At 55.5% G+C, this 13,551-nt stretch overlaps 2 protein-coding genes across 7 annotated transcripts in view; one reads left to right on the forward strand and one right to left on the reverse strand.

Annotated features, from left to right (window-relative positions):
• The window catches only part of LOC128836232 (serine protease 27-like), a 33,419-nt gene that overhangs the window by 8,290 nt on the left and 11,578 nt on the right, over positions 1-13,551 (reverse strand). The window contains exons 2-4 of one of the 6 annotated variants that reach the window (XM_054026295.1): positions 12,484-13,253; positions 9,749-9,880; positions 7,134-7,367 (exon numbers count right to left, since the gene is read on the reverse strand). The exons of 1 other annotated variant lie outside the window; for it this stretch is intronic. The gene's annotated coding sequence lies outside the window, so the exon portion shown is untranslated. Of the gene's footprint in view, positions 1-7,133; positions 7,371-9,748; positions 9,893-12,483; positions 13,254-13,551 lie in introns of all 6 variants that reach the window. 4 more of the 6 variants (XM_054026296.1, XM_054026297.1, XM_054026298.1 and 1 more) reach the window with 4 other exon arrangements.
• The window catches only part of LOC128835530 (transmembrane protease serine 9-like), a 25,652-nt gene continuing 12,101 nt past the window's right edge, over positions 1-13,551 (forward strand). The window contains exons 1-14 of the mRNA XM_054025059.1: positions 1-205; positions 1,209-1,229; positions 1,355-1,517; positions 3,022-3,293; positions 3,770-3,939; positions 4,118-4,410; positions 7,230-7,329; positions 8,588-8,608; positions 8,784-9,071; positions 9,738-9,788; positions 10,239-10,419; positions 10,511-10,680; positions 10,883-11,020; positions 13,180-13,229. Of these exons, the coding sequence (XP_053881034.1) occupies positions 34-205; positions 1,209-1,229; positions 1,355-1,517; positions 3,022-3,293; positions 3,770-3,939; positions 4,118-4,410; positions 7,230-7,329; positions 8,588-8,608; positions 8,784-9,071; positions 9,738-9,788; positions 10,239-10,419; positions 10,511-10,680; positions 10,883-11,020; positions 13,180-13,229 (2,090 nt within the window). The 5' untranslated portion in view covers positions 1-33. The remainder of the gene's footprint in view (positions 206-1,208; positions 1,230-1,354; positions 1,518-3,021; positions 3,294-3,769; positions 3,940-4,117; positions 4,411-7,229; positions 7,330-8,587; positions 8,609-8,783; positions 9,072-9,737; positions 9,789-10,238; positions 10,420-10,510; positions 10,681-10,882; positions 11,021-13,179; positions 13,230-13,551) is intronic.

Raw genomic sequence — 13,551 nt, forward strand, 5'->3', positions numbered from 1 at the left:
ATTTACCTGCCTTGTAGTTTTATAGCTTTGTTTATGAATGTGACGTGTAGCCTCCTAATTGCAGCCAGTGACTTTGCCCTCCCGGTCTGGGCTTTGGTCCCAGCCCTCGGAGGAGCCGGCTGGAGTTGGGGAAACCGTATCATGGGTGTTCTCAGCTGCCCGCTGGCCGCCTTGTTCCTGGTTCTCATGCTGCCCCTGCTGGAGGGTGAGTGCAGAGTCTGCTGGGGTCCTGGCATTTGATGCCTTCTGGCTGTGGGAGTGTGCTGGTATGAAGGATGAGGTTTGGAAAGGGACAGAACAGGGATGTGAGGGGGACTGGGAGCCAGGACTCCTGAGTTCTCTCCCCAGCTCTGGGAGGGGAGTGGGGTCAAGTGGGTTAGAGCAGGGGTGGCTGGGAGCCAGGACTCCTGGGTTCTATCCCCAGCTCTGGGAAAGGAATGGGTTTCTGTCCCTCACACCTTCAAGCCCATAAGGAATTACTCTCTCTGCAATAACTTGTGGCACTCCCTGCTGGAGGACTCTGCCCTCTGTGGGTTTCAAGAGGGAAAGGCCAGGGGTGGGGTTCTCAGCACTTACACTGGGCAGGAGAGGATGGAAGTGAGGGTAGGGGAAAGGGGAGATGATTTTGGGGGGCAGGGCGAGGGCCTGTGGGAAGGGTAGGATGTGGGTGGCAAAGGAAGGGGAGATTGGTTTTGGGCTCAGGGGGCAGAGCGGGGATGGATAAGTGGGGTTGGGGTGGATGTGTGGGGCATGGGGCAGGGAAGAGCTCATCGAGGTTGAGCAGGGGATGCAAAACCATGACTGAGAGAATGGGCCCTTCCCCCATCACCCATTAGGGGGAAGTTATTGGGCAGAGACCCTGGATTTAAGGTCTGGGCTGTCTGTGGGGAATCTCAGCCAGAGGGGAAAAGCCTGTAACAGACTATGTCCCCCTACATGCCCCACTTCCTGGGGGGTCAAACCCGAGGCCAGAGAACCATTCCCACTCCCATGGGAGGAGGTCGGGGACTCATGGGAGACATGGGGGCAGGCCATGGCTCCCAGGGGGCCTGGTGGAGTTGTGGGAAGAGGAATTTCTGGGATCTGCCTGTGAAAATCATGTGTGTGTGCATTCACGTGAGTACGTGGGTGCAGCGCTGCCCCCTGCTGGAGGGCTCAGAGCCATGTGCAGTTTTCACACCTCACTCATCCCTCTCTTTCTTTTCTAGGTGCTGAGGAGTTCCAGTCAAGTAAGGAATCTGGACACTTTCTGTCCCCAGCTCTGGGGGGAGTGGGGTCTGGTGGGTTAGAGCAGTGGGGATGGGAGCCAGGACTTCTGGGTTCTATTCACACCCCTCCCCACCTTTCTCCCCAGCCTGTGGGCAGCCAGTGGCCTCCAGCCGTATCGTAGGAGGGCAGAATGCCCAGAACGGGGCTTGGCCCTGGCAGGCCAGCATCCGATACCAAGGATTCCACATCTGCGGAGGGTCCCTCATCACAGGGGAATGGGTGGTGTCTGCGGCTCATTGCTTCAATCGGTGAGTGCCCCCAGCCTGTTCCCTAACTGTCCCACCCCAGAGGTGGCTGCATCTCAACGCTGGGCAGGGGCACCCCTGTGTGGTGTCGCTGTGCAGCTATAGGCCAGCTTTTAAACAATCCCCTGCAGGAACCCTTCAGTGTGCCAGACCCCCGTGGGACCCACTCTGCCTTCGGGCTCGGCCCCGTGGCCCCACCCCTTCCATGACTGAGCCGCTGGGCTCCGGGCCTCCTGCTTCAATTCCTGCGCTCTGCCCAGTGAGTCCAAGGGAGACAGAGCCCTGCTGGAGACTTGGCCAGTGCACCTCAGCCAGGACTTGCAGTGACGTCAGGCAACGTTGTCAGACCAGGGTCTGGTTAATTAATCAACTGGACCACGACTCGGGGAAATCCTTAGGTTAGCCCAGAGAAACCACGGTGGAAATAGAGGCCATCTGGCCAAGCCAGCGCTCCCCAGCCTGCTCTGGGCTCCATTCAGCCGCTGTCTCTTGGGGTACGTTTACCCTGCAATGAGAGACCCGTGGCACAGCCGCAGTTGGCCTGGGGCAGCTAACCCGGGCTTGAACACTAGGCACCGCAGGGTTTTTTTACTGCAGTGTAGACATATCTGTTGTGCCTCTCCCAGAGGTGAAAGTAAGTCGGTCCGGTCCAGTACGGTGTACCAGCAAGAGCCAGTTTGCCGTTCCGGACCAGACCAGATTCCCCAGGCTAGCGATTTAAAGAGCCCGGGGCTCCCTGCAGCGGCCGGCGCCCCTGGCCCTTTAAATCACCGCGGAACCCTGCCACCGCTACCCTCGGGAGGCGCTTTAAAGGACCAGGTAAATCACCGCCAGAGCCCCACTGCCGGAGCCCCGGGCCTTTAAATCTTGATTTTAAAGGCCCGGGTATTTAAAGGCCCCGCCTCTTCTGGTTGAGGCCACGCCCCCTGCTCAGGACTCCGGCGTCACCCCTGGCCTCTCCCAAACCTTGGCCAACCCTTTATCCCCCGGCTGTCAGCTCTCAGTCCTTTCTTCTCGGCTAGCTTCTGCTCAGATCCCTGCAGATATGCGGAAGGAATCCACCTTCCTCAGGCTCGCTGGTTCCTAGATCTCAATCTTCTGGCTATTGCAGTTTTCATCCTCTTCTCAGATTCCACATTGACATAGGGTTGTCCTTGGCTGGGCCTGCAATGACCCGCACAGTCCATGCCAGAAAGCAGTGTCACCCCTCTCCCCCTTGTTTCTCCTGTGCTGCCCCATTGAGAGACTTAACCCTTTTACACCCAATGAGGAAACTGAAGCACATAGAGGATTCATAAAAATATTACAGAAAATTCCCACTTTACCACAGGCTGTTCCCCATCTACCCCACCCCAGCGGTAGCTACATCTCAGCCCCAGGCAAGCCATCCTATGTGATGTTACATGCAGCTGTTCCCCAGATGCCCCACCCCAGAGGTGGCTGCATTCCTGTTCTGTGGTAGCGAATATAATAACAAACTCCTGCCCAATGTCTCCCCCTCTCCTAGGAGTCTGCCTGTCACTGATTACTCTGTTTCCCTTGGGGAATACCAGCTGAATATCCCGAGCGCAAACGCCTTCACCTCTGCCGTGTCACAGGTCATAATCCACAGCGACTACAACCCCAGCAGCTATGCCTCAGACATAGCCCTGGTGCACCTAAGCAGGCCCCTTCTCTACACCACCTACATCCTCCCTGTCTGCCTTCCTGACCGCAGTGATTCCATCGCGAATGGCACCCTGTGCTGGGTCACCGGCTGGGGGAAAGTCCAGATGGATGGTAAGACACCTGGAGAGCCTGTGTGGGGTGGGGGTCCCCCAAAGGCGACATGGGAGAACCCTTGAGCCAGGGCTGTGTCTGCTGCATGAGTCATGTCGCCAAGTAGCGGCCGCAGCCCAAACAGGCAACACAAAGCCCAACGGCTGCTGAAGAGCAGAGATCCTCCAATGGGAGACAGGATGCGGTGCTGGTTGGGGAGTGGGGTCTAGTGAGTTACAGCAGGAGGGGCTGGGAGCCAGGACTCCTGGGTTCTATCCCTAGCTTGGGGAGGGAAGTGGGGTGTGCTAGGTTAGAGCGGGTTGGCTGGGAGTCAGGACTCCTTGTGTGCTTAAAAATTCCTGTTCTCACCTGACCTACCTAGGTGGGCCCAGATGGGGCACCTCCATCTCTGCAGGGGAACAGACAGTCAGGGATGATCCTGTCCCGGGTGGAGATGGCTGAGGTGGGCCCTGATGAGGTGTATTTTTTCTCCACAGAAAGTCTCCCTGCTCCCCACACTCTGCAGGAGGTTCAGGTCCCACTCATAGATGCCCAGACGTGCAATGACCTCTATAGCATATCCATCACAGGGTCCCCGGGGTCACGCCCCATCAAAGACGACATGGTGTGTGCTGGCTACACCAGAGGAGGGCAGGATTCCTGCCAGGTGAATGAATTCAGGGATATCCCAGGAGATCCAGGAGCCCATGTCTGCGATTGGAAGGGGCTGAGGGTCAGGACTGAGGGACACCGGAAGAGTTGGTGGGGGTAAGGTATGTAGTCCCCCGGGGCTGCAGATTGGGATTGAAGGGCACTGGTCTAACTGGTTCTCCTTCTCTTTCTAGGGGGATTCTGGGGGACCCCTCGTTTGTTCCCAGGCTGGCTCCTGGTTCCTGATTGGCATCGTGAGCTGGGGAGAAGGCTGTGGCCTCCCCTACCGTCCCGGGGTCTATACCCGGGTCTCCGCCTACTCCGACTGGATCCAGCAGCAGCTCCCCAGTGTGGAATTTGGGGTGGTGAATGTCACCATTAGCAGTCAGTCCAATGCCGGCTACACTCCAGCACCCACCCCGCTGCTTCTCGGCCCCCTCCTGCTGGCCAGCGCTGTCCCGGGGATGGTGCCAGCACTTTCTAAGATGCTAATTTAACAATCATCCCTGTCATGGAAAAGACAAGCCATCATAATTACAACTCATGATTATAGGGCTGGGAGGGGAGTGGGATCTAGTGGGTTAGTGATTGGGGGAGGGGACTGGGTGTCAGGACGCCTGGGTTCTATCTCTGGCTTTCAGAGGGGATTGAGATCTGGTGGGTTAGAGCAGGAGTTGGGATCAGGACTCCGGGGTTCTATCCCTGGCTCTGCCAAAGACTCCCTGTGCGACATTCAACAAGTCCCAGGTCTCTCTGAGTCTCAGTTCCAGTAGATGTAAAAAGGGGGGAATAAATGTGACTTTGTGTGTTTAGAAAGTGAGCCCTTCGGGGCAGGGAATGGCTCCCACCGTGGGTCTGGGCAGAGCCAGCGCAATGGGGCACTGATCTCAGTTGTAGTCTGTGCTGCACCTGGCACAAAGGATTCCGGGCCCATGTTCAGGTGTCGTAGGTCCTACAATACTACAGAAAATACTAGTAATAAAAGATATGTCTGTCTGTCTCAACTGCATCTGGCTGTCTAGACTGTATATGCCTGGCTGTCTAGTTTGCCTTGTCTGTCTGTCAAGATTGTTTCTGCCCCTCTGTCGAAATTCTGCCTGTCTAGGTTGTCTGTCTCTTAATGTGTTGCATAAAACCATGTGTCTCTATTGGGTCTGTCTGTTGGTTTAGATTGTGTCTATCTAGATTGTGTCTGTCTGTACCGTCACCATTTGTCTATATGGTGTCTGTCTGTCTAGGACAGGTCTATCTCTCATTACTCAGAATGATACAAAGTAAATAACCCCAAGAATACTGTGAATTTCCTCAGGCTGTTCTATCCTTGGTCATTTACACAACAAACACAACACAAAGGACCCACACACCCCTGAGGTACACACACACACACACAGACACTCTGGAGTTTAGCCACACACACACACAGAGACGCACACAGCAGAACCAGGTGAGTCCCCTTGGGAAGGCTTCCTGGCCATTTCAGGAGACATCACCCCATTCTGCACCTGCCAGTGGCATCAAGTTGTGGAAACACAAGGGGGAGGTGTCAACTGCACGGGACCCAGGGAAGGACCGAGGGGCCAATACGGCTGTGACAGGGGGCAGGCTGGATACAGGAAGAATGAAAACAGGGGTCGGGGTGGAGGCCCAAGAAGCGGTTTCCCTAGAAGGGTGAGAAGAGGGAGGCGATGGGGGGACTGGCTGGGCGACATTCCCAGGCAAGGCAGACAGCTGACACCGGGGATTGGGGTCACTGAGGCAGCTCACCGACCCCCTAGTCCCCAGCGGAAGCCAAGCTGGGAGCTACTGTGCCATGTACAAGCAGGGTCTGAAAGAGCTCTCCCCTGACAGCTGGGAGCAGGAGAGACTTGAGGAGCAAATTGTATTGACGTGACCACACCTACTCTGCCAAGATATCCAGCAGACAGGAGCTGTGTTGCTCAAAGTGATCAACTTTGGCTGGTGTTGGGATAGAAATCACTTTAGTACTGAATGCAGGGATAGTGAAATGTTATCAATGTTGTTGCCTTTATTGTACGAATAAAGGTGGGCAGAACTGTGCTTAACCTGTCCCAAATGAGGGGGTCACCCTCTGCTGAAAGGACCTCGTTAAGCCAGGGGCTCGAATGCCCAAGCCCTGTGAAAGTAAAAGGGGTGGGCCCAGGTGTCTTTGCTAGGAGGTGCAGTTTCTCCCTCAGAGTTCTCAGTCTAGTTGAACCTGTTCCTCCTGACTGGTCAAAGTTCATTCGGAGCCTTTTGTTATTTTAAAGTGCTCAAATGAGAGGGGAAATCGCTGCTAGTGGGGCAGTGTGTCTGCCCCGCCTGCAAAGAGCTGTCAATCACTAAGAGACGGACCTGACGAGGTCACAGCAGGTGGCAGTACAAGGTGACTGGTGGACGAGTGGCTGGCGGGGTGGCCAAAGGAGAGGAACAGCCGCTGGCAGGGCAGCCAGCCAGAGCAAGGACTCAGAGGGCCGAGCAAGCAAGGTACCTTCTTCCCCGGGTGGGAGGTGAACTCACACAGATGCACCTCTGAACCGTGGGGCCTCTCTGACCAAGGACAACCCCTGTGAGTGGGGTGTGGTGAGGGAGCAAGGCGGGGTACAGTAAAGGAACTTTTGGTGGAAGAACATGAGGCGGAAGGCACTGCCCCACGCAGTCTGGGGTGGGAGTCCTGCTCACAGCTTTATGATTATGAATCCTGCTTGGGGCATTTTCCCTAATTAATGTCGGGTGACTTCTCTCCGTTCAATAAAAGTTTCTTTTCTACACTCAGACTCTGGGCTTGCGAGAGGAGAAGTATTGCCTCTCAGAGGCGCCCAGGGGTGGTGGGTAAATGTCCCAGGTCACTGGGTGGTGGCTCGAGCCAGTTCTGTGTTGTATGGTTGAAAAGGAACCCCTAGATACTGAACCCAGCCCCGGTTGCTGCCGGCTCCAACTGGCAGAAGGGTTACACATGAGAGCACCCTGTGAGCCCGTAACCATCCTTTTCCTACGACCTATGTCCCAGAGTAAGTGGGGGCTGGGAGCCAGGACGCCTGGGTCCTATGGGAGGTGAGTAGAGGCTAGCAAGTTGCATTCCTGGGTTCAGTTGCAAGGAGAGTGGGCTCTACTAGGTTAGAGAGTGAGAGCGGGGCTGGGAGTCAGGACGCCTGGGTTCTATCCCAGCTCTGGGATGGGTGGAGCTGCTATCGGCACCTCTCATGAACTTACCTGCCTTGTGGTTTTATACTCTGTTTGTGAATGTGACGTGCAGCCTGTAAATTGCAGCCGGTGACTTTGTCCTCCCGGTCTGGGTTTTGGTCCTAGCCCTCGGAGGAGCCGGCTGGAGTTGCGGGAGCCGGTATCATGGGTGTTCTCAGCTGCCTGCTGGCCGCCCTGTTCCTGCTGCTGCTGCCCCTTCTGGAGGGTGAGTGCGGGGTCTGCTGGGGTCCTGACCTTGGGAATCTGCTGGGAAGAGGGATGAGGATCGGAAAGGGACAGAACAGGGACTGTGGGGGTGGAGAGCGGGGGCTAGTGGTTAGAGCAGGGGTGCTGGGATCCAAGACTCCTGGGTTCTGTCTCCAGCTCTGGGAGGGGAGTGGGGTCTGGTGGGTTAGATTGGGGGGGCTGGGAGCCAGGACTCCTGGGTTCTGTCTCCAGCTCTGGGAGGGGAGTGGGGTCTGGTGGGTTAGATCGGGGGGCTGGGAGCCAGGACTCCTGGGTTCTCTCCACAGCTCTGGCAGGGGAATGAGGTCTGGTGGGTTGGGGGCGGGGAATTGGGAGTCAGGACTCCTGGGTTCTGTCTCCAGCTCTGGGAAAGGAGTGGGGTCTGGTGAATTAGAGCAGGGGGGACTGGGAGCCAGGACTCCTGGGTTCTCTCCCCAACCCTGTGAGGGGAGTGGGTTTCTGTCCCTCACACCTTCAAGCACAAGTGGACTGGAACTGTCCATGAGGAATTACTCCCTCTGCCAATAACTTGTGGCACTCCCTGCTGGAGGACTCTGCCCTCTGTGGGTTTCAAGAGGGAAAGGCCAGGGGTGGGGTTCTCAGCACTTACACTGGGCGGGAGGGGATGGAAGTGAGGGTTAGGGGAAAGGGGAGATGGTTTTGGGGGGCAGGGCGAGGGCCTGTGGGAAGGGTAGGTTGTAGGTGGCAAAGGAAGAGAGATGTAGGGTTCGGGGGGGCAGAGAGGGGATGGATAAGTGGGGCTGGGGTGGATGTGTGGGGCATGGGGCAGGGAATAGCTCATCAAGGTTGAGCAGGGGATTCAAAACCATAGCTGAGAGAATGGGCCCTTCCCCCATCATCCATAGGGGGCAGTTATGGGGCAGACACCCTGGATCTGTGGTCTGGACTGTCTGTGGGAAATCTCAGCCAGAGAAGAAAAGCCTCTATCAAACTATGGCCCCCTACATACCTCACTTCCTGGGGGGTCACGTCCCGGCCAGAGAACCACCCCCACCTCATGGGAGGCATGGGGGAAGGCCATGGGGGGAAGGGTGTCAGTTGGGGTTGTGAGAGAAGAAATGTCTGGGATCTGCTTGTGGAAATCGTGCGTGCGTGCGTGCGTGCGTGTGTGTGTGTGTGTGTGTGTGTGTGTGTGTGTGCAGCGCTGCCCCCTGCTGGCAGGCGTCTGGGCTGTGTGTGTTTTTCACACCTCACTCATCCATCTCTTTCTCTTCTAGGTGCTGAGGAATTCCAGTCAAGTAAGGAATCTGGACACTTTCTATTCCCAGATCTTGGAGGGGAGGGAAGTGGGGTCTAGTGCATAGAGCTGGCGGGGGGGGAGGGCAGGGGACTGTGAGTCAGGACTCCTGGGTTCTCTCCCCAGCTCTGGGAGGGGAGTGGGGTCTAGTGGGTTAGAGCAGGGGGGGGCTGGGAGCCAGGACTCCTGGGTTCTCTCCGCGGCTCTGGGAGGGGAGTGGGGTCTGGTGGGTTAGAGCAGTGGGGATGGGAGCCAGGACTTCTGGGTTCTATTCACACCCCTCCCCACCTTTCTCCCCAGCCTGCGGGCACTCTGTGGCCTCCAGCCGTATCGTAGGAGGGCAGAATGCCCAGAACGGGGCTTGGCCCTGGCAGGCCAGCATCCGATACAATGGAGTCCACATCTGCGGAGGGTCCCTCATCACAGGGGAATGGGTGGTGTCTGCGGCTCATTGCTTCAATCGGTGAGTGCCCCCAGCCTGTTCCCTAACTGTCCCACCCCAGAGGTGGCTGCATCTCAACGCTGGGCAGGGGCACCCCTGTGTGGTGCCTCTGTGCAGCTATAGGCCAGCTTTTAAACAATCCCCTGCAGGAACCCTTCAGTGTGCCAGACCCCCGTGGGACCCACTCTGCCTTCGGGCTCAGCCCCGTGGCCCCACCCCCTCCATGACTGAGCCACTGGGCTCCGGGCCTCCTGCTTCAATTCCTGCGCTCTGCCCAGTGAGTCCAAGGGAGACAGAGCCCTGCTGGAGACTTGTCCAGTGCACCTCAGCCAGGACTTGCAGTGACGTCAGGCAACGTTGTCAGACCAGGGTCTGGTTAATTAATCAACTGGACCACGACTCGGGGAAACCCTTAGGTTAGCCCAGAGAAACCACGGTGGAAATAGAGGCCATCTGGCCAAGCCAGCGCTCCCCAGCCTGCTCTGGGCTCCATTCAGCCGCTGTCTCTTGGGGTACGTTTACCCTGCAATGAGAGACCCGTGGTACAGCCGCAGTTGGCCTGGGGCAGCTAGCCCGGGCTTGAACACTCGGCACCGCAGGGTTTTTAGTGCAGTGTAGACATATCCATTGAGCCTCCCCCAAACCTTATCCCCCTGCTGTCAGCTCTCAGTCCTTTGTTCTCGGCTAGCTTCTGCTCACCTTCCCTGTGGAGACGCGGAAGGAATCCAGCTTCCTCCAGGTCTTAGGTTGCTGGGTCTCAATGTTCTGGCCACGGCGGTTTTCATTCTCTTCTCATCTTCCCCAGTGATATGTGGTCAGCCTCAGGCGGTCCTGTAAGGACCTCTTCAGTCCACACCAGAGAGCAATGTAACAGAACCCCTCTGCCCGGTTCTCCTGTGTTGCCCCACTGAGAGACTTAACACTTTTGCACCCAATAGGGAAACCGAGGCACATAGAGGATTCATAAAAATACTACAGAAAGTTCCCACTTCGCCACAGGCTGTTCCCCATCTGCCCCATCCCAGTGGTGGCTGCGTTTCGACTCCGTGGTAGCGAGTATAATAACAGACTCCTGCCCAATGTCTTCCCCTCTCTTAGGAATCTGCCCCTCACTGGTTACTCTGTTTCCCTTGGGAAATACCAGCTGAATATCCCGAGCGCAAACGCCTTCACCTCTGCTGTGTCACAGGTCATAATCCACAGCGACTACGACCCCAGCAGCTATGCCTCAGACATAGCCCTGGTGCACCTAAGCAGGCCCCTTCTCTACACCACCTACATCCTCCCCGTCTGCCTTCCTGACCGCAGTGATTCCATCGCGAATGGCACCCTGTGCTGGGTCACCGGCTGGGGGAATATCCAGACAAGTGGTAAGACACCTGGACAGACAGTCAGGGATGATCCTGTCCCGGGTGGAGATGGCTGAGGTGGGCCCTGATGAGGTGTAATTTTTCTCCACAGAAAGTCTCCCTGCTCCCCGCACTCTGCAGGAGGTTCAGGTCTCACTCATGGATGCTCAGACGTGCAATGACCTCTATAGCATATCCATCACAGGGTCCCCGGGGTCGCGCCCCATCAAAGACGACATGGTGTGTGCTGGCTACACCGAAGGAGGGAAGGACTCCTGCCAGGTGAATGAATTCAGGGACATCCCAGGAGATCCAGGAGCCCATGTCTCCGATTGGAGGGGGCTGCGGGTCGGGCTTGAGGGACACCGGCAGAGCTGGTGGGGGTAGTCCCCTGGGGCTGCAGATTGGGATTACAGAGCACCGGTGTAACTGGTTCTCCATCTCTCTCTAGGGGGATTCTGGGGGACCCCTCATTTGTTCCCAGGCTGGCTCCTGGTTCCTGATCGGCATCGTGAGCTGGGGAGAAGGCTGTGGGCTCCCCTACCGTCCCGGGGTCTATACCCGGGTCTCCGCCTACTCCGACTGGATCCAGCAGCAGCTCCCCAGTGTGGAATCCGGGGTGGTGAATGTCACCATTAGGAGTCATCCTAATGCCGGCTACACTCCAGCACCCACCCCGCTGCTTCTCAGCCCCCTCCTGCTGGCCAGCGCTGCCCTGGGGATAGGGCCACTGCTTGGTTTCTGAGCTGCGAATTTAACACCAGCCCTGCAATGGAAGAGACAGGGCATGATTATGGGGCTGGGAGGGGAGGGGGGTCTAATGGGTTCGCACATGGGGAGCTGGGTGCCAGGACTCCTGGGTTCTCTCCCCAGCTCTGGCAGGGGAGGCAGTTTTAGTGAGTTAGAGCAGTGGTTCTCAAGCGGGGGCCCATGGACCACTGGTGGGATGTAAGTCATTTCAGTGGGTCCATGAGCCCCCTTGCCCCATATGGCTAAAGCTAGGAGCCTAGAATCCTAGGTTTTTGAATGTTATAATTCGTTAGCTGAGGTTTCTGAAGCTCCAGGTTCAAGGAAGCAAGCTTTGGTGAAAACTCTTTCAAAAAGAGCAAGCAAGCTTTTGGGACAGTTGCAGTGAAACTGTGCTGAGACCCTCGACCAGCTCTTCCCGGAGCTCCGACAGCCTCTGTATGCTGTTATTAAAACTAAGCCATTGGAATGGGTGGTAATTCAGCGGCATGTTATGTGTCTCGCAGCCCGTTTCACACAGAGCTGCGAATCTCCCTTCATTGACGCCGCTGGCGTTAACAGCACTGATGCACTTTTTCACTAAGGATTTCAACCTCATCCACACTTTTCATTGAGGCCTGGCTGGTGAGTACTTCTTGGTGGTCCTACCAGTGAAACCCAAAACGTTTCTGAGGGCAGCTTTCTGGGAAGCCGTTCACCACCCCGACTGGTGCACCTTGCATAGCCACGGCCCCATCAGCTGTCACGCCTCACAGATTGTCAAAGCCCTCCTCCATTCTCACCTGAACGCACTGAAAAATGCGTTGGCCGGCTGGCCTATCGCTGAGGCTCGCCTGACATAAAACACTTTCTGAGAAACAGTGGCGATCACCATTGTCGGAGAAAAACAGAGTTCTCGCTCTCTGGTTGGGTGCAGCAAAGTCAGATACCTTATTCTGAAGCAATTGCATAGAGGAAGAGAGTGCACTAGGACACAGGGTCTCCCCCTCCTAGGCAGGTCTCTCTCTAGGTAAACAATTACCGCAAGCAGTTATACCTTTTGTTACAGACAATAATGAGCAACAGCTGCATTTTGTTCATACATAGGTCATCCTGATATCTTATTTTTCACATCTATTTATACTCTAGTCTACATTCCATCTTATCTACACAAGGTCGCAACAACTTCTCAAACAGTTCTTTCCCACTCGCCTCACACAATCCTCGCTTCTACAAATCTCGCGTTATTAGCCTGACTTTTGCTCACAGAAGAGACTGTTTGCATTGAAATCCCCTTCAAATCCCTGTCAGTTCTTGCTCTACTTCCACACCACCAAAAAAACGAATGCATACGATTACCTTGGGATTCCTCGTGACATCAAGGATCTCCTCCAAGCACCGGCTGTAGAAAGGGCTTGCTGCGACTTTTCCGGCTATTTCGTTGTGTCGAAAATTCACCAGATCTCTCGGGATCCTCTGCAAAATGTTGCTGCTCAGCGGTACCTCTCTGGAAAGTGTAACTTTCTTGTTGCACAGCCAAGAGCAATTTTCTTCATGAAGTCTCCGTTGCTGAATGGTTTCCTTGCTTTCCCCCAACAGTAGTGCAGCTTTAAAAGTAGCCACCCAAATCCAATACACTTGAATCAAAAAAATTGCTGAGTCATCGCTGTTGTCTTTCAAGCTCGGTTTTTGCCTCCCGTAACAGTTTGTGCCCCTGAAACTCACCGCGGTAATTCTCTTCAACTTCCCCTGCATGAGTGCTATGGTGACATTGCATTGTGTCAACTTTAATTTGATACATTTCTTTCTTCCAAACAGCGCACACTGCCACTTGCTCAGAGACAGAATCAGATGGCTTCAGAAACACAAGAAACTGCCTTTCCCGCTGGTCCTGAAACGTTTATTTTTCTTCCTTCCATGTCCTGCTTTTCTTAGTGGCAGGTGGCTCCTGTGGGACTGTCTCTGTATCACATTCCGGGTCATTTCCCGGCTCTGATATTTTGACAAACTTTCTGATATCCGTTCGCGTTTTTAACTCTTTTGCCGTCTGCCAAGAACGAGCTCAACCTACCCAAACACCACGCGGTGATTTTGCCGACGATGACGTTAGCCAATAGCCGCTTACGGAGCTACAGTGGTGCGAGATGTAAACCCAGAGATTAGCCAATGAAAATGCTTTGTGACTAGACAGACAACCACGCCTATGTAGATCAGCTCCACCTGCCCATTTAGGGTTTATGGTGTTTACAAGGCAACTTTAAAACTTAACATCTCAGTGTTTGTCGGGGCACTTTGGTGCACAGGCATAATTTGACTTCCATATTTGTGGAACAGGCCTGGGGAAGATTTAAATACAGCTGAAGGCCCAGCCCCGGCCCCCTGCAGCTAAAGCACAAAGCCGGAGATCCCGGGAAGGTGGGTTGGGAA

This window comes from Malaclemys terrapin, chromosome 4 (genome assembly GCF_027887155.1).
Source record: "Malaclemys terrapin pileata isolate rMalTer1 chromosome 4, rMalTer1.hap1, whole genome shotgun sequence".
Taxonomy (NCBI): domain Eukaryota; kingdom Metazoa; phylum Chordata; order Testudines; family Emydidae; genus Malaclemys; species Malaclemys terrapin.